Genomic DNA, 24,083 nt, shown 5'->3' on the forward strand with positions numbered 1-24,083 from the left:
TGCGTGTATGTTAGAAACAAACCCTGCACTGTATTACACTACAGCATCATTTGATTAGAGGGCCCTGCATTCAAGAAAAATAACGGGGACAGGGAAGGTGGGTTGATCCTTTGAGGTACATATAGAATTTATGGAGCTACTTGATTTGGGTTGGTTTGATGTCGGGATAGGGGGAACGTGAGTCGATGTTTGGTAGTGAAAAAAAAAAAAGGAGATTGCAGAAACAGATAGCTAAAATGGAAGCCAGGCCAAGTTCAATCGAAGGTGAGGGAGCGAACGGAACCGAGCGGAGCCCCTAAATCGAAAGCGATAAGGGCAGTGGGTTATATTTGATAGGACGGGCAGATGCCACAGTGGATGTACGTATGGCAGCACACCAGGAGTTGTGATTAGGAGAGGGACAATGGGTTGTTGGAGTTGAATTTGCAATAATTGTGGGATCTACGTAGGTGTTCAGTGACGGCAAGGAAGTGGGGAAATGAAATGAGTCGGTGAAGGATTCTTTTAGGTTGGAACCTAACAGGGACTATGGAAAGCTGACTATATAGGAGAGAGGAGAATACTATTTTATTTTCAAAACCTGAACGTAAATGGATTTGAATCGCATTGGTTGGATGCCTTTGAGCAGTTACTTGAGTGTAAAGATGCCACTCTCTTCATTAATTGGGGGGGGGGGGGGGGGCAGCATGCCAATGGGTATGTAACGTTTGCGAATGCCGCATATGCCACAAATCCGGATATTTCACCATCTCTTTGAAAGGGAAGTCAAGGATAGGCCTGTTACTCTGCTGTCGTAGGTACGCACTGTAATTATCCAATTCATCACTAAATTGTGGTGGCCTGGGAACTAGAGACTTTAGCAACGAATAAATAAAACAGAGCTGCAATAAGCTTTCAAATTAATTGTGAGGCGCATTGTCCTCTAATAAACAACCTTTACACCAGCAAGAGATTGAGAGCTACATTAAGTCTGGCAGCTATTGTTTAAAACGAGATCACACGACAGACAGCGGTATCAAGCAAAGCACCTTTTCATGATGCTTCCATCAGTCATGTTAAAATATAATTCTTCTCACGAATCACGTACTCACTACGAAGGAACACTTCACTCACGTTAACCATTTCTAAACTCCAGAAATTCGCCCCAAACACTTTGTATTTTAAAATAGTTACAACACGGAAAAATAATATGTGTTGGAACTAGAAACACTACCATCACGCGACCAGTCGGGCATCTGAGTGGTTAAACTTTGAATAAACAACATCAGAAATCCCAAAAGCGACAAGATGTACGCTGAAGTTACTTTACCCCATCATGCTGAGACAGCAGTGAGAACGCGGTCCTACTGTCGATCTAATAATCGTCACAACTGGAAATGATGCTTGTACTTACGTGCAAAGTTACTTCCTACTCGTACACGATACTGCGTACAATATTTGCAAAAAATCCCGTCGCTACTCAGATGCTGTTTCGGACATTCAGAGCCGTGTCCGAAAAGCGACACTACTCCGAAAGTGTTGAATCCTCCCTAATCGTCGAATATGGGGTGTCTAGGAAACCTTTCTCGGACCGCTAGACAACAATTCGAGAAAATCGTAATAATGAGCTTTTATTACTTTGAGAAGTACATAGATGTCTCGCAAGCAAAGGGCGACATGTAAAATAAGAAATCTCTTCAGTATATACAATTCCTAATACAAGTGAAGTAATACAGTTGACTCTTCTACTCAGGTCGCTAGTCGTGAAGCTTCTGTAGAGTTGAACCACGGCCAGTCGGCGCGGCGCTTATGTCCTCTTCGCATTGAGCCCACTGCTGTCGCATTGTCGTCTTGGAGCGGGGTCGGTCAGCGTGTAATTGGCTGACGTCTTCTTCGTAGCTCTTTCAGATCTCTCGTTTCTGACTGGCGCGCCGGCGCTTGACTTTACGCCGGAACACTTTGTATTAAATCGGAGATGAACGTTTTTGTGGTGCGTTAATTTATGTGTCCTGCTCTACGGCAGCTCACTAACAGCTTCCAAATCGCCTTTGTTTTTCGAGAATGTCTACACACCACCTGGTGCCCTCTCAGCTGAACATATGCTTCCGCACTCGTGAGTTGCAGTAGATGTACCTGCTTTTAAAAATGAATGAAGACATACGAACTGAAACAGAGGTATCTGACCCATTAGGTATTGTCCTCTAATGCCTTCATTGTTAACCTAAGGCTTAAGAACTCCTGGTTGTATTTTATGTCTTTCTACGAAATCTTCATCTATAACGCAGCAGACGAACACCGGGATTCGAAAACGGCTTAGCAGTTCCGCTCGCCTTCAAGCCACCGGAAAGGTTTATACACGCGAATTCTTCAGCAGTTTTTGTGCTATCTTCAGTGGTTTTATTTGTTTATTTTTCTTCTCCAAGATTGTTATCTCCAAACAAACTTTTGGTAAAAATATTTACATTCGTAAAATGAGCGATTATTGTCGAACATTTTACGCTGGTTAGCATACAGTGCGGAGTTGAGACAGATATCACCGTGTTGAAGCATTCTATGTTTATTTACGGTATGTCTATGGATTCTAGTTCGTTTACATACCTCGCATGAAGCTCTGGATGTTTATGCTAGTAGCTCTAGGTTTACAGGGAAATCTACAGATTGTCATCTGCAAACAGTGAGACGTTATTTTATTTTCCTGTCTATTATGCATTTTCGACCGAGAATCACTATGTATTGTGTTAATTAGCGTGTTACTTACAGTTTTTGATGTCTGGGTGAAACCAAAACTACAAAGGTGTCTTGCATAAGGGGGAATTCCTCTCCAGTTTTCTTAGCAAGCACAGAAATGAAAAGAGCTGCAATATTCACAACATGTGTAGTGCAAAGGGTACACAGGAGTGGAGAAGGACAGAGCGTTTGAGCACACTAGCAGTAGGACAGCAGGTACGGTAGTTGGTAATGTTGAAAGTGACAAAAAATGGGCTGTTACACAGAAAAGATCGAATTTGGTAGATGTAGTTATCTGCAGGTGCGTATTTCTGGAGTTCGAATAGGAGACTAGATTGGATACACAATCAAATGCTTTTTCTTGGTCGAGGGATACAAAATGGCTAATTAACAGTTATGAAAACAATGAGATAGTAGATAGGTTTGATACGGGAGTTGGTCATCACAAAAGAAATTGGGACGTTAACCACACTGGTTTATAGGCAGGGGTAAGGGCTAGTTTCGATGTTTATGGATGCGTTGAGAGAAGATGAATTCAGAGATTGCTATACATGGGTACCAGGCAGATGTGGTGTTAGGAGGAGGTCTCACTAGGTTTATTGCGTTTTAGGAAAAGTTGTTTTTTGGAGATTATCCATGTTTCAGGATCATAACCTGTAGAGGATGGTGGCGTAAAGTGTTGCAAGGGTTGCTAGGAAGGACAGAGTACATTGTGTTAGATGTCCAGGTAATGAAGTTGTGATCCGTTGTAGTGTTACCTATCTTGTGAAGTACTTGTTTAATGTCGTTTGCGGTGATTGGTGTGTCCAGTCCTGTATGTATAAGTATGTAGAATCAAACACCTTTCAGCCGCCTAGTTTCCGAACTTATTTTATTTGACTACCAGTGTCGGCGATTTACTACGCCATCTTCAGGCCCCTGACCGACATGAAGGAAGATTCCACTTCGGTTCTGGTCAAACCAAGGGCCAGCAATACAGGTATTAGTAGATTTCTGTTTGCTATAGCGATCACTTCAACCATCATCTGCAGGCATCTGGTCGGCAGATGATAATTGAAGCACACAAGGATGCCACAGCGTGGACCTATAGTATCACAGAACATACCAGCACGAAGGTGTACATAAGTACGCATCTGGGCACACCATGCGTTGAAGGCAGTCTGCTGAATTCGCTTGGAGTGTTTCCGATGCCAAACCCCATAACGAGCTTCAAAAACGTATACAAGCCAAAACAGAACTGCATTTCAAGGCTAACAGTTGCAACAAGAGGGCATACAAATTTGGAAAAACCGTTGGTATAGGTTCGCATCCAAGAAATGGTACTCTGCTAGGAGGAAAACTATTTAATTTGATGATATACGAATGCCTAAATACGAGGATAGACATTGCGGAACTAGTTTAGTAACATTATTCTTATATGACAATGTTCGCAAGTTTCAGGCTGTTTTATCTGTGTATTCAGTGTATCTTCTTGAAGCCTGTTCCTGCTGCAGGTCTGTTCTCGCGGCTGGTGGACCAGAGCGGCACCTTCGTAGCTGGCATGTCCGTGGTACGGAATCCCCGGTACCACGCCTTCAGATTGGGCTCCGTACTCGGCTACGAAGCTGAAAACGCACAGGAGCTGGTGCAGTTCTTACGCTCTGTAAATGCCACTGACCTCCTAGTGGATACGTCGCTCTTAATGACAGATGAGGTGAGTACTGAGCTTCACTTGAACCACACGATCTTAGAATTGAAATATTTATTGTCTTATACCGAAGTTTGTTTTGGACTGGTTTTCTTATTGCAAAACTAAAGTGGTAAATTGAAGAGTTGATACCATGCTTCGGCATCTACTTTTAATATGATACTGCCGATTACCTTCTACACTCCCAGCTTCTGCTGCGCTTACAATGACATCATCGACTGGACGCTATAACTTAATCGTTCCTTGTTCATTTTTTAATATCCATTCTGAAAGAAGAATAGACCATAAATAAAAAGTAAATGTTACATTCAGATACGCTCACTTGTTCCGCTAAAGCAGTGGTACAAAGAAAATATTTCGAAACATTCTCCTCGGTAATAGGATACTACGTTCAATTTAAGACAGGATTGCATGTGATACACTAGTTACTAATAGTAATGAGCATGTTGTTGTTATTGTGCTCTTCAATCCAGAGACTGGTTTCATGCAGACTCTTCTTCTCCAATTAACTACTGTAACCTAAATCCTTGTGAATTTGCTTAATGGATCCATCTCTTGGTCTTCAGTCCAGAGACTAGAGCTTTAAAGCATTCTTTCATTTTTGTTCATAATTGTACCAAATCATAATCACATGCATAGCTGTAAATCATTAGCTAAATATTTGAATAATCATTATGAATAATCACACATACATAGTGGAAAGTTATTATTTTAAATACTGGTAATTAAATAAAGATGTTTTAAAATCAATGACTCAATACGTACATTATGTGATCAAAAGTACCCGTACACCTGGCTGAAAATGACTTACAAGTTCGTGGCGCCCTCCATCGGCAATGCTGGAATTCAGAATGATGTTGGCCCACCCTTAGCTTTGATGGCAGCTTTCACTCTCGCAGGCATACGTTCAATCAGGTGCTGGAAGGTTTCTTGGGGAATGGCAGCCTATTCTTCAAGGATTGTTGCACTGAGGAGAGGTACAGACGTCGGTCGGTAGGGCTTGGAACGAAGTCGGCGTTACAAAACACCCCAAAGGTGTTCTATAGGATTCAGGTCTGGACTGTGCAGCCAGTCCATTACAGGGATGTTTTTGTCGTGTAACCAATCCGCCAGAGGTCGTGCATTATGAACAGGTGCTCGATCGTGTTGAAAGATGCAGTCGCCAACACCGAATTGCTCTTCAGCAGTGGGAAGCAAGAAGGTACTTAAAACATCAATATAGGCCGCTTCTGTGATAGTGTTGTGATAGTGCCACGCAAAACAACAAGGGGTGCAAGCCCCATCCATGAAAAACACGACTACACTATAACACAGCCGCCTGTTGGCAGTACACATGCTGGCAGATGATGTTCACCGCGCATTCGCCATACCCACACCCTGCCATCTGATTGCCACATTGTGTGATTCGTCACTCCACACAATGTTTTTCCACTGTTCAATCGTCCAATGTTTACACGTCGTTTGGCATTTACCGGCGTGATGTGCGGCTTATGAGCAGTCGCTCGATCATGAAATCCAAGTTTTGTCACCTCCCTCCTAACTGTCATAGTACTTACAGTGGATCCTTATGCAATTTGGAATTCCTGCCGTTTACACATTGCGATCTTATTCAACTGTCGGCGGTGTCTGTCAGTCAACAGACGAGGTCGGCCTGCACGCTTTTGTGCTGTACGTGTCCCTTCACGTTTCCACTTCACTATCACATTGGGAACAGTAGACCTAGGGATGTTTACGAGTGTGAAAATCAAGCGTACAGACGTATGGCACAAGTGACACCCAGGTTCAAAGTTCGTGAGTTCCGCGGAGTGCTCCATTCTGCCCTCTCACGATGTCTAATGACCACTGAGTTCGCTAATATGGAGTACCTGGCAGTAGGTGGGAGCACAATGCACCTAACAAGAAGAACGTATGTTTTTGGGGGTATTCGTATACTTTTGATCACATAGTGTAACTTGCAAATTTCTTAATCAATAAACATTCTACCCAGTAAAATAAAATGACAGCACTATACAGGCCTTCAAGTTTCCACCTAATATATTTCGGTCGCACAGTTAGAATGTCTTCCGAGAATGATGTCCCCCTTTCAAGGACGGTTACAAAATTTATTTGTTTCAAATTACGGACGGTTACAAAATTAATTTGTTTTAAATTACAGTTTAAATCTGCATCGTTCATTTTGCAGTAAGCCTCTTGACCGAGTAAATTTCGTTAAAGAATGGTGCTCTCTGACAGAAAGGTGTGGTAATTATTGAAGCATGACATTTTAAAACATAACGGGATAGACTCAAGTACATTCAGAATAACATAGCGAATGACAGAATGCCATTTCTTTTTCCTAATAATCTTTATTATTATTTCATTCCTCTTTTGTGGGCAGCAGAAGTGTTGCTGCTCCTAATCCATACATGTTTATCTATGTACAATGACTCAAAAAAGACGTTCAAAGGTGAACTTGAAATGTAAATTTAATTAAAATGAATATTCATGGTGTGGTGTTGTTGATGTAGTTGCTGATCTTTATTACTTTGACATGTTTGTGTTGTAGCTGCTAATGATTTTCTGAGGCTCGTCGATCAGCTTACAGCTGATAGTTTTGAAAGAACACGACTGTAAAGGTAGAGATCGGAATGAAACCCGGATAGGGAGCTGTTTTACGAATGAGATTTATACTTCTTTAGGGTTGATATGAAAGGAAAGGGTCTCACTGTGGACTGAGTTCACTAGGATGAAGTCTGCTGATTGGAGCAGTGGGGAAGTAGAAATAAACAAATATATCTTGCCGTGAAAAAATGAAATATAGTGGTTTGGAGGTACACGACGAAGGAATGTAGGTGAAGTTGGAGACCAGTTTTCCTTCTTTGAGGATATGGAAGTACGAGAAGGGGATACAGGATGATATGCAGAGCAATGTTGTCTTCAACGGTGGACATCATGTGTAAGAGTTAATTTGGATGAAGAAGTGTATTAAAGGCGACCGAATACGTTTACTTCACCTTTAGTGGGAGCAGGTTTTGCATACATTTAAAGGAATAGGGTAGGTATCATACGTTAGAGATAATACATTGAAGTAACTACCTTTTCAAAGAGGGCACTTAGGTGGGAAGAGTGTTCACTGCATTCGGTCAGACCGTCATTGTGGGTAAGCCGTTAACAGTCACAGCGAGCATGGGACTGGTAGTGGTAAAATAAGCGAAGGCGTTGTAAGCGTCGTAAGCAACGAGGCGGTCGTTTGTGCTTGTGGACGATCCTTAAAGCTACCTAACTACCACAGGATAGGCGTAAATGACGTGTCGCTGGCGGCAACGGTGCAGAGTTCAGAAGTACTGGCGTTCTGTGGGAACAACGAATTTACTGCAGGCACTCGTTACATGTCATTGAAGCATCGGACGCGGGTACGAAACACTAACGTTACAAATTTAAACGAACCCAACGAGATACCAGTAACGCATAAATTAAGTTCGGGGCCTGCGGGAAACAATGTCATTCTTGTCATTTTAGTGTACTGTTTATAAGAAATTACGTTTTAAAAAACATAATTTCAGAACAAGGTTTTATGATAAATGACTTCTCACTGTAATTTTTATCGGAAATTCTCAAAAATCGACACCTAAAATTTTAAAAATTAAGCAATTACGTGTACCATGTAGGCCCTACTCCATGTGCTGACGATGAGGACGTCGATCATGTCTTGTTCGACAGTAAAGATCAACGTGATTCTACAAATACTCTTGTCACATTACGATTGCACCTAAAAATGAACCACTCCCTACTGATTTCGTAGTTGTCTTATCATTGGAGAAATCGTGCGAGGTACACATTCGTAACTAACTCGCCTTCTGCTGTTAACGTGATGCTTCTTCTGAAACCAGAAGATGATCCAAATGATTTAGTTGTTTAAAAAGAAAGTACAGTCAAATAGTTTACAAGTAGTCAACTACGTATAATATTGTAGCTTACTGTTAGTTACCACTACGACAGCAGCTGCTTTTAATAGAATTTACTTATATGTCAATAAAAGTAAGGAAATAAAGAACTATACCCACACTGCGGTATCTAAAGTAGATGTACAACTTATGAAGAAACGGAATCGATGTCTTACCAGTTTTAACTGAATTTATGAGGAAATGCAGTTTATCAAGGCGGGAAAGTAAAGTAAAATGAAAATTTCATGCAATGAAACAAGAGTTCACTTTGCAGCGGTGTGTACCCCATATCAATTTCTGGGGAACGAACTATGTACTAGATCGTCTCTCGAATAAGCGAGAACAGCATGGGCAATAAAACAACGGCAGAATTGGTAAAATTTATGATAGCATGTAATTTGTCTGTTATACTAAGCAAGACAACCTTCCACATAAGAACATAGATTCAAAAGGAGCCGAAATTTGTAAGTTTAGTTACTGGGCTGATTTTCTTTTGTTTCCAGCAAAATCTCTACTTCTCATACAGCGTATGGGCACCTAACACCGAACCAGACATTGAGGATGCATTCATATCAGAGTCTCCTATTCGTGCTGTGAATGAAGGTCGCTTTAACCAGGTGCCCATCATGACTGGCGTGACCTCCGCTGAGACAGGTGAGTGGTCGCAAACAAACTTCGCCTTTTCTGCTTTATACAGTGAAAACCTCAGGCAGGTTCTAGTGATGGTCTGAATGTCACCAAATTGCAAATACCTCTTAAAGGTTCTACGGAATAACTTTGGTATTAAAATAAGAAGTTTTCTAACAATTTGTTCATAGTTTTTTTAATAAAGCAACTGCAGGACAAGAAAATGCGAAAAACGTAAGTAATTCACATAGAGGAAGGCCCTCTAAAATGTAATTTAAGAACGTGCTAGAATTGAGCGCTCTATTGTTTACAATGTGCAACAAGGTGTGAGTCTGCGTGGGTTTAATAATTCGCTATTTTGGGAAATATCTGTGGTATATAAGGTATGTTAATTATTTTATGATTTTGCTGTTTGTTGTAATCACCTTTTTCTTTTAGGTGCTGATATTGTAAATAAGTCAGACCTTGTAACTAACCTCAATAAAACATTTGAAAAAGTAGTGGGACCTTGTCTACATTTGCCGACGATAGAAGAGCAGACTCATGCAGCAGAGAAGCTTAGGAATTTCTATTTTGGAAACGAAATTATCTCTGCCGATTATCCGGAACCTTTGGTTCATGTAAGTAAGACTACTGTTGAGCTAATTTTTCTGTGTGGATGCTACGCAGTAAGAATTATATATTTATTATAATTTTATCAACCGAAACAATGCATTTCCTTAACCAGTAGGAGCAATAGCAGTATTAGAAAGGTGTCGTCTGATTTAGGCAATCGTTGTGATTTGGTCTGTGTTCGGTTCCCTATCAAACACATTAGATATGCTTGTAAGTTACACCAGTATTTAGAGCAAAGTATAAGTTAAACGTCAATTTCAGCTACTTGGGCCAACGAGAAGAAATTTGTATTTCTTCGACGAAAGGATATGTGGTTAACTATGAGATTTGAACGTGGTAGAAATTAGCAGGTTTACGTGGATGGCCTGTTGAAAAATAGGTGTAACATTCGGAACACTGTAAAATTTAGATCAGAGTACGAAAGAGCTGCACATTCTATGTCTGAGAACTCTATTGTCTCTTTACCGGAATCGTAATAAAAAGTAGTAGCGTTAAGTCTTTTTGACGACAGGCAGCATGACTTTCAGTTCTCTTTGAACCATACGAGGTGTGGCTAGAAAAAAACCGGACTAGTACTGGTGAAACAATAAAACGAATGCAATAAGGCTGAAAGTCGCGTGGCCTGTGAATTGACTCTCGCTCCGCCTACTGCTCGAGTTTCATCTGCCTCCTGCACTCAGTCTGCCCGTGGCGTCTGTTTTAAGTAGTTGACGTTTTGTCTGTGCGTCGGAAAACGTTGAGTGTACAGAAAGAACAGCGTGTTAACATCAAATTTTGTTTCAAACTAGGAAAATCTGCAAGTGAAACGTTTGTAATGTTACAACAAGTGTACGGCGATGATTGTTTATCGCGAACACAAGTGTTTGAGTGGTTTAAACGATTTAAAGATGGCCGCGAAGACACCAGTGATGACACTCGCACTGGCAGACCATTGTCAGCAAAAACTGATGCAAACATTGAAAAAATCGGTAAACTTGTTCGACAAGATCGCCGTTTAACAATCTGAGCAGTGTCTGAGTTAACAGGAGTTGACAAGGAAAGTGTTAGGCAGATTCTTCATGAAAGTTTCAACATGAACAAAGTGTGTTCAAAAATGGTTCCAAAGTGTCTCACAATTGAAAAGAAGGAACGCCGAAGAATGATTTGTTCTGACATCCTGGAAAACATTGAAAGTGATCCCACCTTCTTACAAAATGTTATTACTTGCGATGAATCGTGGTTTTTTACTTACGATCCCGAAACTAAACGCCAATCGATGCATTGGAAAACTCCTGGTTCTCCACGACAAAAAAAAGCACGACTGTCAAAATCGAAATTCAAGGCAATGATGATTGTTTTTTTTTGACATCAAAGGGATTGTGCACATTGATTGGGTACCAGAGGGACAAACAGTGAATCAGCATTACTACATTAGCGTCCTGGCTACCCTACGTGAGCGAGTACGGAGAAAACGGAACGATTTGTGGAGAAAAAAGTCATGGATCCTTCACCAAGACAATGCCCCAGCTCACAGTGCGTTGTAAGTGAAGACGTTTTTGGCAAAACACAACATTCCCATCTTAGATCATCCACCCTACTCACCTGATTTGGCCCCCTGTGACTTTTTTCTTTTCCCTAAAGTCAAGTCAGCTTTGAAAGGAACTAGATTTGAGACTGTTGAAGCAGCAAAAGAAAAAGCGACGGAAGTAATGTATGGACTTACCGAAAATGATCTGCAGCATTGCTATGAACAGTGGAAAATTCGTATGGAGCGGTGTAGAGACCGAGGAGGAGAATACATTGAAGGAGATAACATAAAATTGTAAATAATTGTAAATAAATGTTTTTTCCAGCATCAGTCCGGTTTTTTTCTAACCGCACCTCGTACACAGGTTCTCTTTCATGTTTATACCGCATGAACATTTTTAAATTCTTATTAATGCAGTAGTGCAGATCGTATGACCTCATACCGAACGATTTTAGCCCACTGCTAATCTAATGAAGAAGTATTGAATCTAGTCTGGGAGAAACTTCACTAAATGAAGAAACAGATTTTTAGAAGCTATTTTGGGACTTCAATTTAGTGATCGAGGGCGTTCATGTTAGGTTTTGTGGGTGGTTTTAGAGGTTTAGCGGAGAGGGGGGGGGGGGGAGGGTGAGTAAATACGCAGACGTTGTACATGGATGGACTGCAGAGAACAAGTTAAAAAGGATGTAAGGAGTAGTTACTACGCAGATTTGTAGAAACCGGAAATGGACAGGAGCGATTAATAGATTACAAAAGATACGAAAATAAAATTTATAAGTACAGAACTACTTCTAACCACAAAACCAAACTGATTACGTTACGTACTAGCGGGGATAGATGTGCAATGTCACAGCAGTACCCCAAAAATTCTGAAGTGATGTCATCTACACCAGGTACTCTTTATTTAAGTAGGTCCTTCAGTCAATCTGTAATTTTTTAAAATAATATCGCATGATCCTTCTAATCTTCATCCACTTCCTCCTTCCATTCCATTATTTTCATCTGAGGTTTCTGCGCATACATTCCTGTACCGTTTCCGCCTGTCCTTCTTTGTTTAGTACTGGCTTGTGATACGACCTCTCGTTGTTCATCTATTTAGTTTTTCTGTAATATTTTCCACAATCATGCATGTTTTGTTTTCATCCTGTAGCTAATCCCGTTCTGTCATTTGTACTTTCTATCAATCTCATGTACCTTACGTCTGTATCCTCACTAGCCTGCTATATTTGCCGCATTTTTTATTTGCCCTTTCGTGAATTAAATTTCACATTTCTTGTGTTTCCGAAGAATTTCTGCTTAGCCTAGTGTTTTAGTCTAGTTTTTCCTTTGCTGCCTTCACTATTTGGTCTGAAAGCTCGCAATTTTTCTTTTTTGTGTTCCAGTCCAGTATATCCGTCAGTCGGTTGTTAATGTACTCTTCGGGCACTAGGTGCTTCAGTCTGGAACCGCGCTGCTGCTACGGTCGCAGGTTCGAATCCTGCCTCGGGCATGGTTGTATGTGATGTCCTTAGGTTAGTTAGGTTTAACTAGTTCTAAGTTCTAGGGGACTAATGACCTCAGATGTTAAGTCCCATAGTGCTCTGAGCCATGAGCCATCTTCGGGCACTGCGCAGTTTAGGATTGTTTCAACTTATCCACTTCCCATCTCCTTAATTTTCTACCTTATAATAACTGCAGCATCAGTATACAACAAAGCGTTTATGACGAGAGTCCATTTCTGCTAGTCGAAATGCTTTCCAGTATCAATTTCGAAATATTAACCATTTTATAATATATGTGAAACCTTTCAGTTTGCACAATCTTCATCTAATGCAAACTATTTCTTTCATGATTTTTAAATACATTATTTTGCATATGGTGAGACTGTGCTCCTTGCAGGCACTTTCGCATATCATTAATCGCATATCATTTATTTTCCCAGTCATGTTTTCTTTTAATTTTCCTTCTCTTGTTCTACCCACTATCGAATGCTGTTCTTCCATCTCAACAAAATTTTTGTCTCCCTTAACACATAGCATAATCTTTTTGTCACTACACATTTTTCCAGCGTGTTCATCGCCTGGGAGTTTTCAAGTATACGGACTTTTTTTTATTACTGTGGGTAGTGTATTTGTCTCTATCTTGACCATCAAAATCCGTTCACAGAAATCTTATGTTGATATGTTTGCACTCACTCGACAAGAAGTCCTGTTTTTCAGCCAACATATCTCACTAATATATTGAATACCTAACATTAATCTCTCTATTTCTCTTTTTAAGTCCTCTAACCTACCACTATGGTTAAGGGGATCGAATATACACACTTAGAGGTACAACATGAATTGCTTTTCATTTAGACGACATTCCCTTGAATAGTTGGCGCCTGCACATTCGAATGGGGGACTACTTCCCTACGCAATTTTTTGACCGAGATGGTCCAATTATCATTTCGCCCTGCGGTAGACGTGCATCTCCTCGGAGAAAACAGCGCCTGTGCTTTTCCTTGCTTCCTGCCTTGTGACAAGGCTATGTTAAATGATGTTACAAGGTCAGAGAAGTCAATCAACCAGACTATTGCCGGTATAGGGCTGCTTCTATTCAGTAATCACTTGTAGATCTGGGTTCTCTGTGGATACCAATCCGACTTGGTTACAACAGTGGTCGCCCGCAGAAATTTGTCTTGCGGTGGGGGGGACAAGACTCTAGGATCACTGTTTGTGATGTAAAGGAATTGCTTATTTTTGGACATGTCGTGGCATAAGAACTAAATTCTATAGATGATATTAAAAACTTATCAAATCCCACAGAAATCATCTTTATGCACGTAGTTCATAAGTAAAACAGGGAGAGGGGGCGGCGAGTCCCTGCTCTTGTCCTACTTGTGAACGCTTGTGGTTGCATCAGGAGTTCAGCTGTCTATTGTTGAAGTACACACATCAATGCCCATAATTCTTCAAAGAGAACACTTGGTTTAAATGTCTTGTCCACAATTTGATCGTTAGAGAAGGCACAGTATTTGGAGGGGATATAGAGTGATGTTAACAATATTAATGATAATAATAATAGTAATAGTGGTATAACTAGTAATTGTAGTGGTAGTAGTCGTAATCACCATCAGTATCATGAGATTTATTTCAAATAAACAGGCCATTAGGCCGTCGCCGAGGACAAAAATATACATTTACATTAACATAAAATATAACGAAATGATCAACATATCCGGTCCACGACTCATGACTGAACAGAACTGCAAGATCAAAAAAATTGAGTACGTATGTTAGCCCATTTACTTTGGTCTCGGGCGTCTGGATGTGCTTCTTCCAAGATCACTAATGTTTTGTCCTTCCACCTCGTTCGCGGCGACCTCTCAGACGTCCACCATTTGGCTAATGGTACTATTAGTAATTGAATCACTGGTTTTAGGCTCGTTTCCGTCATTTATTGGAGCTTTTCTGGTTTCTTTTCTCGTTCTCGTTCATCATATTGTTTTTAATATTCAGGCAGCATTCAGATATGCGCTGATGTAACTAGTTCAATGATTTCATTGTTCACAAGGACGCTCCCTGTAAGCTGTTGTTTTGAAAAGTGTTGTTTCGGAATTATATGTGAACGTTTTTATGTTAAATATATTGGAGCATAACGTGATTAACTTGTTGGCTCCCGATTTTCATAATTTTATTCTCCATGGAAAGTTGATAATGAGCAAACAGTTCTGTTGTAAAATTATTGTTACATATTATATAATATTCTGTATCTGTATAAACTGACGGAAAAACGCTGTAACACCAAGCAATAATTAATATAGAGTAATGAAATTTGGAGAATATGTTTGTCTACGTAGCTTATTTAGGTGATTAACATTGCAATATCAGGGTTAATGTACGCACGAGATAAGCCACTGAAAGTATGAAATGCTAGTACATTAATAACCCGTGTAAACGCCAGAATGTTGAATGGTGATGACGTGCGTGCATTGTGTTTTACAGGTGCCAGATGTCAGTTTGTGAGATGGAGTTCTATACCTGTTCCACTTGGTCGGTCAAATAGGTTGTGGATGACGCAGATGTTGCCATTCGAAGATGTCTCATATGTGCTCGACTGGAGAAATATCTGGTGATCGAGAAGGTCAAGGCTACATGTCGACACTTTGTAGAGCATTTTGGGTTTTAATAGAGTTATGCGGGCAAGTAATAACCTGCTGGAAAATATCCCCTGGAATGCTGTTCATGAATGGCACACAACGTTTAGTTGGGGTGCGTGGCACAACCAAGAGAGTACTTCTGCAGTAATACGAAATCGCTCACCAGGCCATAGCTCCAAGTGTAGGTTCAGTGTGTCCAGCTAGCAGACAGACTGGTTGCAGGCCCTCAGCTGGCCTCCTTCTTAACAACAAACGGCCCTCACTGATAGAACCCGCTTTCACCAGGAAAACACACCAGACGTCTATCCTACCCTCCAATGAGCTCTCGCTTGACACAACTGAAGATTCAAATGGTGGTGGTTTGAGGTCAGTGGAAAGCGCTCTATAGGCCGTCTGGCTCGGAGCTGTCGTTGAAGTAACCGACGTGCAACAGTTGGTTGTGGACTATGGTGCCAACTGCTGCTCAGTTTGCAGCTGCAGATGCAATACGATGGGCCAGAGCCATGTGACGTACACGGTGGTCTTCCCTCTTGGTAGTACCAAGCGGCCTTCCGAGTCGAGATCTTCTTGCGATCGTACATTCCCGTGACCATGCTGCCAACAATCATGTACAATGGCTACATTTCTGCTAAATCTTTCTGCAGTATCACAGAACGAACATCCAGCCTCTTATAGCCCTTTTACACGACCACGTTCAAACTCAGAGAGCTGCTGATAATGGCGTGCTTGTCGTCTTAAATGCATTCTTGGCTAACTTCAACTCACCACGTCCAATTTCAAAGGGGAGTAAAGATCACGACCGCTACAGCGTGTATTTAAAACAAACCTGATTTGCATCCTCACAGTGGCACTAAATCTGAAGAGACATATTTCAGATGTAGATGTACCAAATTTCGTTTATGTCGCACAACTACTTCTTGGTGTTGCAATTTTTTTTCTACAGTGTATTTTGAACTGCATCGTTAAAATGTCCTTAAAGCTGACGTCGTGTGACTACATAATTTGTGTTGGTTATAAAATTACCGGTTTCGTATAATACGATATTGCACTGCCTGTGTTATTCCTAATTGCGACACCGTGCAAGCCAGTTTCCAGTAAAACGTCTCCCCTGTAGGGGAATATGCATGATGGATGTAGGAGTACAAGCTATAGACGTGGTTTACGACATATGGAAGTCTGGATGTGACCGTGAGTTGTGCTCGGAATGCCAAATGGTAAGGTGACCGATCGCGATAAGCGGGAAATCCAGGTTCCAGTCCTGATCTGGCACAAGTTTTCATTGTCGTCATTCCATTATACAACTGCAGATTGTCCATACTCGCAACTTCGAGTGCATTTAATGTAGTTTTGTATAATTCCGATACCGCTAGTTTAACATCATAGTTTTACTGTGTTGCCATTCTTTGTCTTCTACTGCATAGTCCCACTGATTATCTTACAGTAATAGTGGGGCTGTTGCGCCCGTCATCATTCTCCAGACACCAAACCGTCAAGAGTGTCATCTACATTTATACGCTGCGAGCTACGTTATGTTGTGTTTTGCGGCGGGTACTGTTGGGGAACATCCTGTTCCCGCGCCAGTCGCGGATGGAGGATGGAAACAACGACTGTCCGTAAGGTAGCGTCCGAGCTCGAACCTCTGCAATTACCTTAATGGTTTTTTGGCGATGCATGGTGCACAACGTCACTCTTGTTAAGTCGTCCATCGCAGTAGGACGAGTATCTAGATGACGCTTTTACGCTCAATTAATGCCGTGACGCCAGCCGGAGTGGCCGAGCGGCTCTAAGCGCTACAGTCTGGAACCGCGCGAACGCTACGGTCCTGCCTCGGGCAAGGACGTCTGTGATGTCCTTAGGTTAGTTAGGTTTAAGTAGTCCTAAGTTCTAGGGGACTGATGACCTCAGATGTTAAGTCCCATAGTGCTCAGAGCCATTTGAACCATTTTTAATGCCATGACGGAACGCGCCGTTTTTATTTAGATCTTTCCTAATTCTTCCAATAATCATCTCTGGTAAGGATCCCAGATTGAGAGGAAATAGATAACGGTCGAACAACCGTTCTATAAACTACTTCTTGCAAATGGACTGTACTTCCTAAGGAATCTCTCATCGAATCATAGTCTGACATTTGACTTTACTATTAGCTTTATGTGCTCGTTCCACTTAAAATTATTCTGTGCATTTTTGATGGATTGGAATATTTCCAGTGACTGTTCAGTAACCGTGTAGTTAAACAAGAATTGATCTTTTGGCGTATTTTTACGCAATACGTTAAATTTATTTTGAATGGGTGACAATTTCCGATTCATGCACCAAGCGTCGACCCCTTTACATGTATTTAAGCTTTCGCTATAAGTTCGTAGCGTTGGGTATTGTCTATATACAATAGCCTAAGCAGCGAACTGTTTAACGGAGGTTCCGACGTAACCATTGGGTAATTTGTATACGTAGTGAACAGTAATGATCCTGTAACATCCCTTGGGGCGTGCTCTAGCTACTGATACGTCTAAAGGTTTCCCTGTGTTAAGAATTTTGTGCTGTATTCTGTTCGCAAGAATGACGAAGACAGTCCGATGATCCATACACCTGTATTTTGTTCACTAGGCGACAGAGTATTGGAGGCCTTCTACAAATCGATGAACACGGCATCCCCTTGGGCGCCGGTATTGACTACTTTCAGGGTTCCATAGACGTCTTCATTGTATGACAGTCTGCACAAAGATGTGGATCTTAATCAACGACGACGGAGTAGATTATGAGAATCATAAACTATGTCTTCGTCAATTTTCCGGGAAAATTACGAAGATTAACATTTTTAGCGCTGACAAGATTCGAATGAACAACCACCACAAAGTCTTCGCAGCACTGTCGTACTCAGGATCAAATGATAATTCAACAATACGCAACTTAAACCGTGGCATATATTTCAATATACATAAGTAATAAATTTCTTATTGTTGCAGCTTGACGTAGATTTAAATTTCTTCAACCCCACCGATGCGCTGGTCAGAAGGATAACTGAAATAACTAACGTATCAGTCTACTACTACGAGTTCGACTATCATTCAGATGACACCTTCGTGAATGAATTTGGTAAGTGAAAAGAGACACATTTTAAGATAAATACTCTGGGAGTTGAGAATGTTTTACGGTATTGATAAAATTCTGAATTCCCTGCATACTAATTCTTCAAAGTGGTTTGCAGAGCACAGATGTAGATGTGGACGTAGAATTAGAAGTGATTTATTTTTCGTAAGAACGAACCTATTGTTAATTTTAATATTTCTGAAACTTTGAATAAAGCTATAGTGGTTTCCTTCAGACGATTTCACTACTCCTACACCTTCAATAAAATCTCGATATGACAATGAAGTCCCCCACTAGATGAATACTACCTAAACAAATACAGTGCGGAGACCATTGTCAATCACTAGCAAGGGCCAATCTCAACAAAATAGTAATGTGGCAAACTGCAGAATGGTTACCAACACCTCTGATTCAGGCAGAGCATCACTTTTCTGGAATGTTAAAGTTCTAATCTTCCTAATAAATCATTGACACCGTCAGTCAACACAGCAAAGCAGCTGACGATCACACATGCATTTTAGACATTTCAAAGATGCCTCAGGATCCAAAAACGTGGGCTTACCTTTGGTTCGCTGCCATGGCGTGTGGCTAGGTGGCGCTCTGGGGCTGCGAGGTAAGCTGAGCAAGGGTCTGAGCTGGCGCAGTGGCAGTGAGGTGAGGGCACCGAGTTCTGCAAGACCGTTTACGAGGGAGTGTGCACTATTGGGCGTGCTGCGCGCCGGTGGCAGCCCCGCAGGCTGTGGGGGCTGGCTGCATTCTGCAGTGGCCACGTCCTGCTGACCATGACGTATTTTGTTGCATGTTGGCTGACACGCAGAACTGCTTTTTGGCGCCTTCCATTCGTTCGTCATAGCCATATATGCGGAGAACAAAGGCGACGTTCTGGAAGAGAGGGTATTGCTGTTCTGAACTCTGGATCCAAGCACTCTAATTCCTTCCGTATGCATTTGTATTGCCAGTATAAGAATTGGCTTTAGCTTGTATTTTAAATGACTACCTTCACCTGCTTTGGCTCCTTCTATACTTAATGTGACATTGTTTAAGTTTGAATGTGAGCCATTTGTTTTAAATTCACGTATTTATTTCTATAGACATTTGGTGGAAATATTGGTGTATTCTGGTATTGCCCAAACGATGTGCTAAGCTTAAATTATGATTACATCACTGGGAAATTATTCTGCTGGGTGTAAATTATGATATATCATGTAATAAGATTGCTATGCATTAATGTGGCAGTACGAGAGGAAAAGAAACAAAAATATTCTTTAATACTCCGTGGCGTAGTGCGCTTAGATGACTAGTCTACAATAAATCGAAGTCATTGGGCGATGCTGAAAGAAATTTGTATATACATCTATATTTATCATAGAGAATCGCTAATTCATGTGCGAAATGAATTTCATTGACAATAAGGTCAATAAAACTTCGTTCATTTCAAAAATGAACATGTTATTTCCTAAAAAGTATACTCAAGTGTGATCCATTAATGAATACCAGCTCAATAACAATTTCGACGGGAGCATTCAGTTCTAATTAAATAATTTGATGCTTTCTTCGGAAAAGAAGTCATTTCACAGATCATTTTTCAGCCACCAATGTTTCTAAGAACTGAAGGCAAATCTGATTGCTATGCAACAGAACCCCGACGAATATTTCTCAGAAACTTTGATTAACACTTTCAGCTTCAATACAGCATCTGCAGCAGCTGGAGCAGATCACCATAACAACGGAAGCGCATACACTGGAAGCAGTTTCACCCATCGCCCTGTGTCCCACCAACGGTCTATGTATTCACTAGAACAGAACACACACACAGACAATCACTCATACATATAAAGTCACGACACAATTTGGTGTGGGAAACATCTCAGCATAAAAGGCTCAGTATGGGCAAAATACAAATAACAGTAAGTGAAGATAGCTGAGTGATTTTATAATATCAGTTGTTATTTACTCGTGCTCACAGCTGAAACTATGGTAAACTGTAAGCTATAGCAGCTTAATTTGTCTTGTTTTGCCTCACGGACTTTTGCGTGTAGCGTGTGGTGAGGCATTATAAGTGTTGGTAACGTAAATGTATGTCCTAGCTAATATTTTATTGCCAATTGTATATTTAAAATTCATGTAAATTTCTTTTGCTGTCTAGTCCACAGATTAATTTGCATTTCTTCGTGCTTGCAAGCTTCTTCACGTTACTGAGGTTTGAAGACAGTAAGGCCCACGTATTTAGTGCGATTGCTCGAATTTGTGTCAGTCCCAAGCGTAGTGGCCTGGTGCAGGGTTTTACTAAAGAAAATTTTATATTCATACTGAAGTTCTAATTTGGCATACGACTTTCAGCTCTTCTGTTTAGACTAATAAGGTTTTGTACCCAAGGCATGCCTCCCATCGTAGTTTTTACTGTACGCGCTTGGGTGGGACTACCTCTCTTGCGTCAATAGTCAACGCCTGGGTGGATGCGACGGTCGGGCTGCCCTGTCCCCACATCTGTGATCCGGACACCTAGACATCGGACGACAAGCCTTGTCGTCTGTAACCATTCCAGAGGGACTCTGCCTCTATATTGTGCCTGTTGCAACAAGTCCACACAACTAATTGTCAAAGTTAAGTTGTTGTTTATTATGGTTGAAAACTGGCCTTGGGCATTTAATACTTCATGTAATAACTGAAACTAACTCTTTTTTTCATTTTGCAAGAAGTTGTTTACTGTGCTGTTTGATTTTTTTGTATCTGATCTATTACTGTGTGAATATAATTTTATGGTTCAGTCTTCCCTTCGCTATAATTACGTTGTCCTGACCTTATTTCTTTCAGGCCTTTTTTATGGATCAATGTTAACTATTTTTGTGATTTTGATCCAGCAAATTTTCTTAAAGCGTGCAGTCTTTTTATTCAACTACTAGTACTCAAGGGGATGGTCCCATGCAGCAAATGAATTTGATTTTTTAAATATTTTTTTTGATAATATTATTCTGAGCGTTAGCCAACCTGTGAATCTTGATTTTGATGTTATTAATTGATTACATTACTTAGCCTTGAGGTTGGTAAAGCTAATTCTGTGTTAATACACTACTGGCCATTAAAATTGCTACACCAAGAAGAAATGCAGATAATAAGGGGGTATTCATTGGACAAATATATTATACTAGAACTGACATGTGATCACATTTTCACGCAATTTGGGTGCATAGATCCTGAGAAATCAATATCCAGAACAACCACCTATGGCCGTAATAAAGACCTTGATACTCCTGGGCATTGAGTCAGAGCTTGGATGGCGTGTACAGGTACAGCTGCCCATGCTGCTTCAACACGATACCACAGTTCATCACGAGTAGTGACTGGCGTATTGTGACGAACCAGTTGCTCGGCCACCATTGACCAGACGTTTTCAGTCGGTGAGAGATCTGGAGAATGTGCTGGCCAGGGCAGCAGTCGAACATTTTATGTATCCAGAAAGGCCCGTACAGAACCTGCAACATGAGGTCGTGCATTATCCTGCTGAAATGTAGGGTTTCGCAGGGATCGAATGAAGGGTAGAGCCATGTGTCGTAACACATCTCAAATGTAACATCCACTGTTCAAAGTTCCGTCAGTGTGAACAAGAGGTGACCGAGACGTGTAACCAATGGCACCCCACACCATCACGCCGGGTGATACGCCAGTATGGCGATGACGAATACACGCTTCCAATGTGTGTTCACCGCGATGTCGCCAGACACGGATGCGACCATCATGATGCTGCAAACAGAATCTGGATTCATCCGAAAAAATGACGTTTTGCCCTTCGTGCAACCAGGTGAGTCGTTCAGTACACCATCGCAGGCGCTCCTGTCTGTGATGCAGCGTCACGGGTAACCGCAGCCATGGTCTCCGAGCTGATAGTTCATGCTGCTGCAAACGTCGTCGAAGTGTTCGTCCATGTGGTTGTTGTCTTGCAAACGTCCCCATATGTTGACTCAGGGATGTGGCTGCACGATCCGTTACAGCCATGCAGATAAGATGCCTATCATCTCGACTGCTACGAGGCCGTTCGGATCCAGCACGGCGTTCCGCATTACCCTCCTGAACCCATCGATTACGTATTCTGCTAACAGTCATTTGATCTCGACCAACACGAGCAGCAATGTCGCGATACGATAAAACGCAATCGCGATAGGCTACAATCCGACCTTTATCAAAGTCGGAAACGTGATGGTACGCATTTCTCCTCCTTACACACAACGTTTCACCACGCAACGCCGGTCATCTGCTGTTTGTGTGTGGGAAATCGGTTGGAAACTTTCCTCATGTCAGCACATTGTAGGTGTCGCCACCGACGCCAACCTTGTGTGAATGCTCTGAAAAGATAATAATTCACATATCACAGCATCTTCTCCCTGTCGGTTAAATTTCGTGTCTGTAGCACGTCATCCTCGTGGTGTAGCAATTTTAATGGCCAGTAGTGTAGATAGTTGAAACTAACCTTCTTTTAAACGATTGTTTAATTAAGAAGTTGTTTTCTGAATGATTACGATAAATATATATTTTATGTTTGAAATCAAACGGTTAACGCTGTTGAACAATCTAGTGGTCAAATGCTTCCGTGTGAGAGATTTCCTAGAAGTACCTTGGCGCGCAATGTGCCCTTTTCAACTCCCTTCGACAATTCGTTCTCTTTCGATTTCTTTACATCTTTCCTGCAAGCATTTATTCTTGTCCGCCACGTTTATTATTTTTTAATTCCTATTTGTACGCTCTTCTTTCACTGATAGGCTGAAGTATTTCATCTATTAACCAATGATTCTCCTCGTTTGCCTTTCTAATACTTATGTCTGTCTTTTCATCCTCTATGATTGCTCGTTTTAAAAATGTCCTCTCCTCTTCATTTTAACTGCCTACTGTGGTATTCCTTACTGCAGTATCCGCAGCCATATCGAGTTTAAAACGCATGTAATTACTTCTCAGTATTTATGTATCCCATTTCCTACCACACAGGTTCCTTCAGACGATTCTCTTAAACACCAGTCCATTCGTCGTCATTACTAAATTGTAATCTGAGTCTATATCTACTCCTGGGTACACCTTACAACCCAGTATCTGACTTCGGAATTAGTCTGAGCACAGTGCTATCCAACTGGAATCTCCCGTGTCTTGGGACGTTTTCCACGTATACCTCCAATACCTGTGATTTTTTAGCTGAATATCCTCCATTACGTGTTGAAATTTATTGCAGAGCTCATCTAGTTATGAAATGATAATTAAATCAATACCCTAGGCTGTCGACAGGCGTTGATATACATCAACTGTGACAGTCCAAAATGTGTGCCCCGATCATTACTCGAACCCGGTATCTCCTGCTTACATGGCAGACGCTGTATCCATTTGAGCCACCGAGGGCACAGACGATAGTGGGACTGCAGGGATTTATCCCCCCGTGAGATCCACATTCCCAACTTTAATGTCCACACACTACATTCGTAGTGCTCGTGCCCATTACACTCATTACTCGCGGCAGGCAATCTTACCGAGTCCTGTAAGAGTTCGGGCAATGCATGTACATCCAGCAGAGAAGAAGAACGTCAATTATGTAATGTAGTAAAAGTGGATGTACTTAACTTATCTGTAAACTGCATAAAACAGAACGACATTGTTTACAAGCTGTTCTTTTCCTTTCCAGCACGAATTCTGACTCTGAGAGCCCATGCGCTGTCCTGCTTGCACCTATGTGGATGACTCGCCAGAGCTGCCTGCCGGCGGTGAGAAGTGTGGGCAGTGCTCACTGAGCTAAACGAATGCGCCCCTCTCTCCTGTGGCGGCCACTTTGCATAT

The 24,083-nt window shown here is 41.4% G+C and overlaps 1 protein-coding gene across 1 annotated transcript in view; it reads left to right on the forward strand.

The window, feature by feature from the left end:
• The window catches only part of LOC126474512 (acetylcholinesterase-like), a 74,562-nt gene that overhangs the window by 40,606 nt on the left and 9,873 nt on the right, over window positions 1-24,083 (forward strand). Inside the window, exons 5-8 of the mRNA XM_050101983.1 lie at window positions 4,200-4,399; window positions 8,820-8,970; window positions 9,382-9,563; window positions 18,149-18,278. Coding sequence (XP_049957940.1) covers window positions 4,200-4,399; window positions 8,820-8,970; window positions 9,382-9,563; window positions 18,149-18,278 — 663 coding nt within the window. The remainder of the gene's footprint in view (window positions 1-4,199; window positions 4,400-8,819; window positions 8,971-9,381; window positions 9,564-18,148; window positions 18,279-24,083) is intronic.

This window comes from Schistocerca serialis, chromosome 4, assembly GCF_023864345.2.
Source record: "Schistocerca serialis cubense isolate TAMUIC-IGC-003099 chromosome 4, iqSchSeri2.2, whole genome shotgun sequence".
Lineage (NCBI taxonomy): Eukaryota > Metazoa > Arthropoda > Insecta > Orthoptera > Acrididae > Schistocerca > Schistocerca serialis.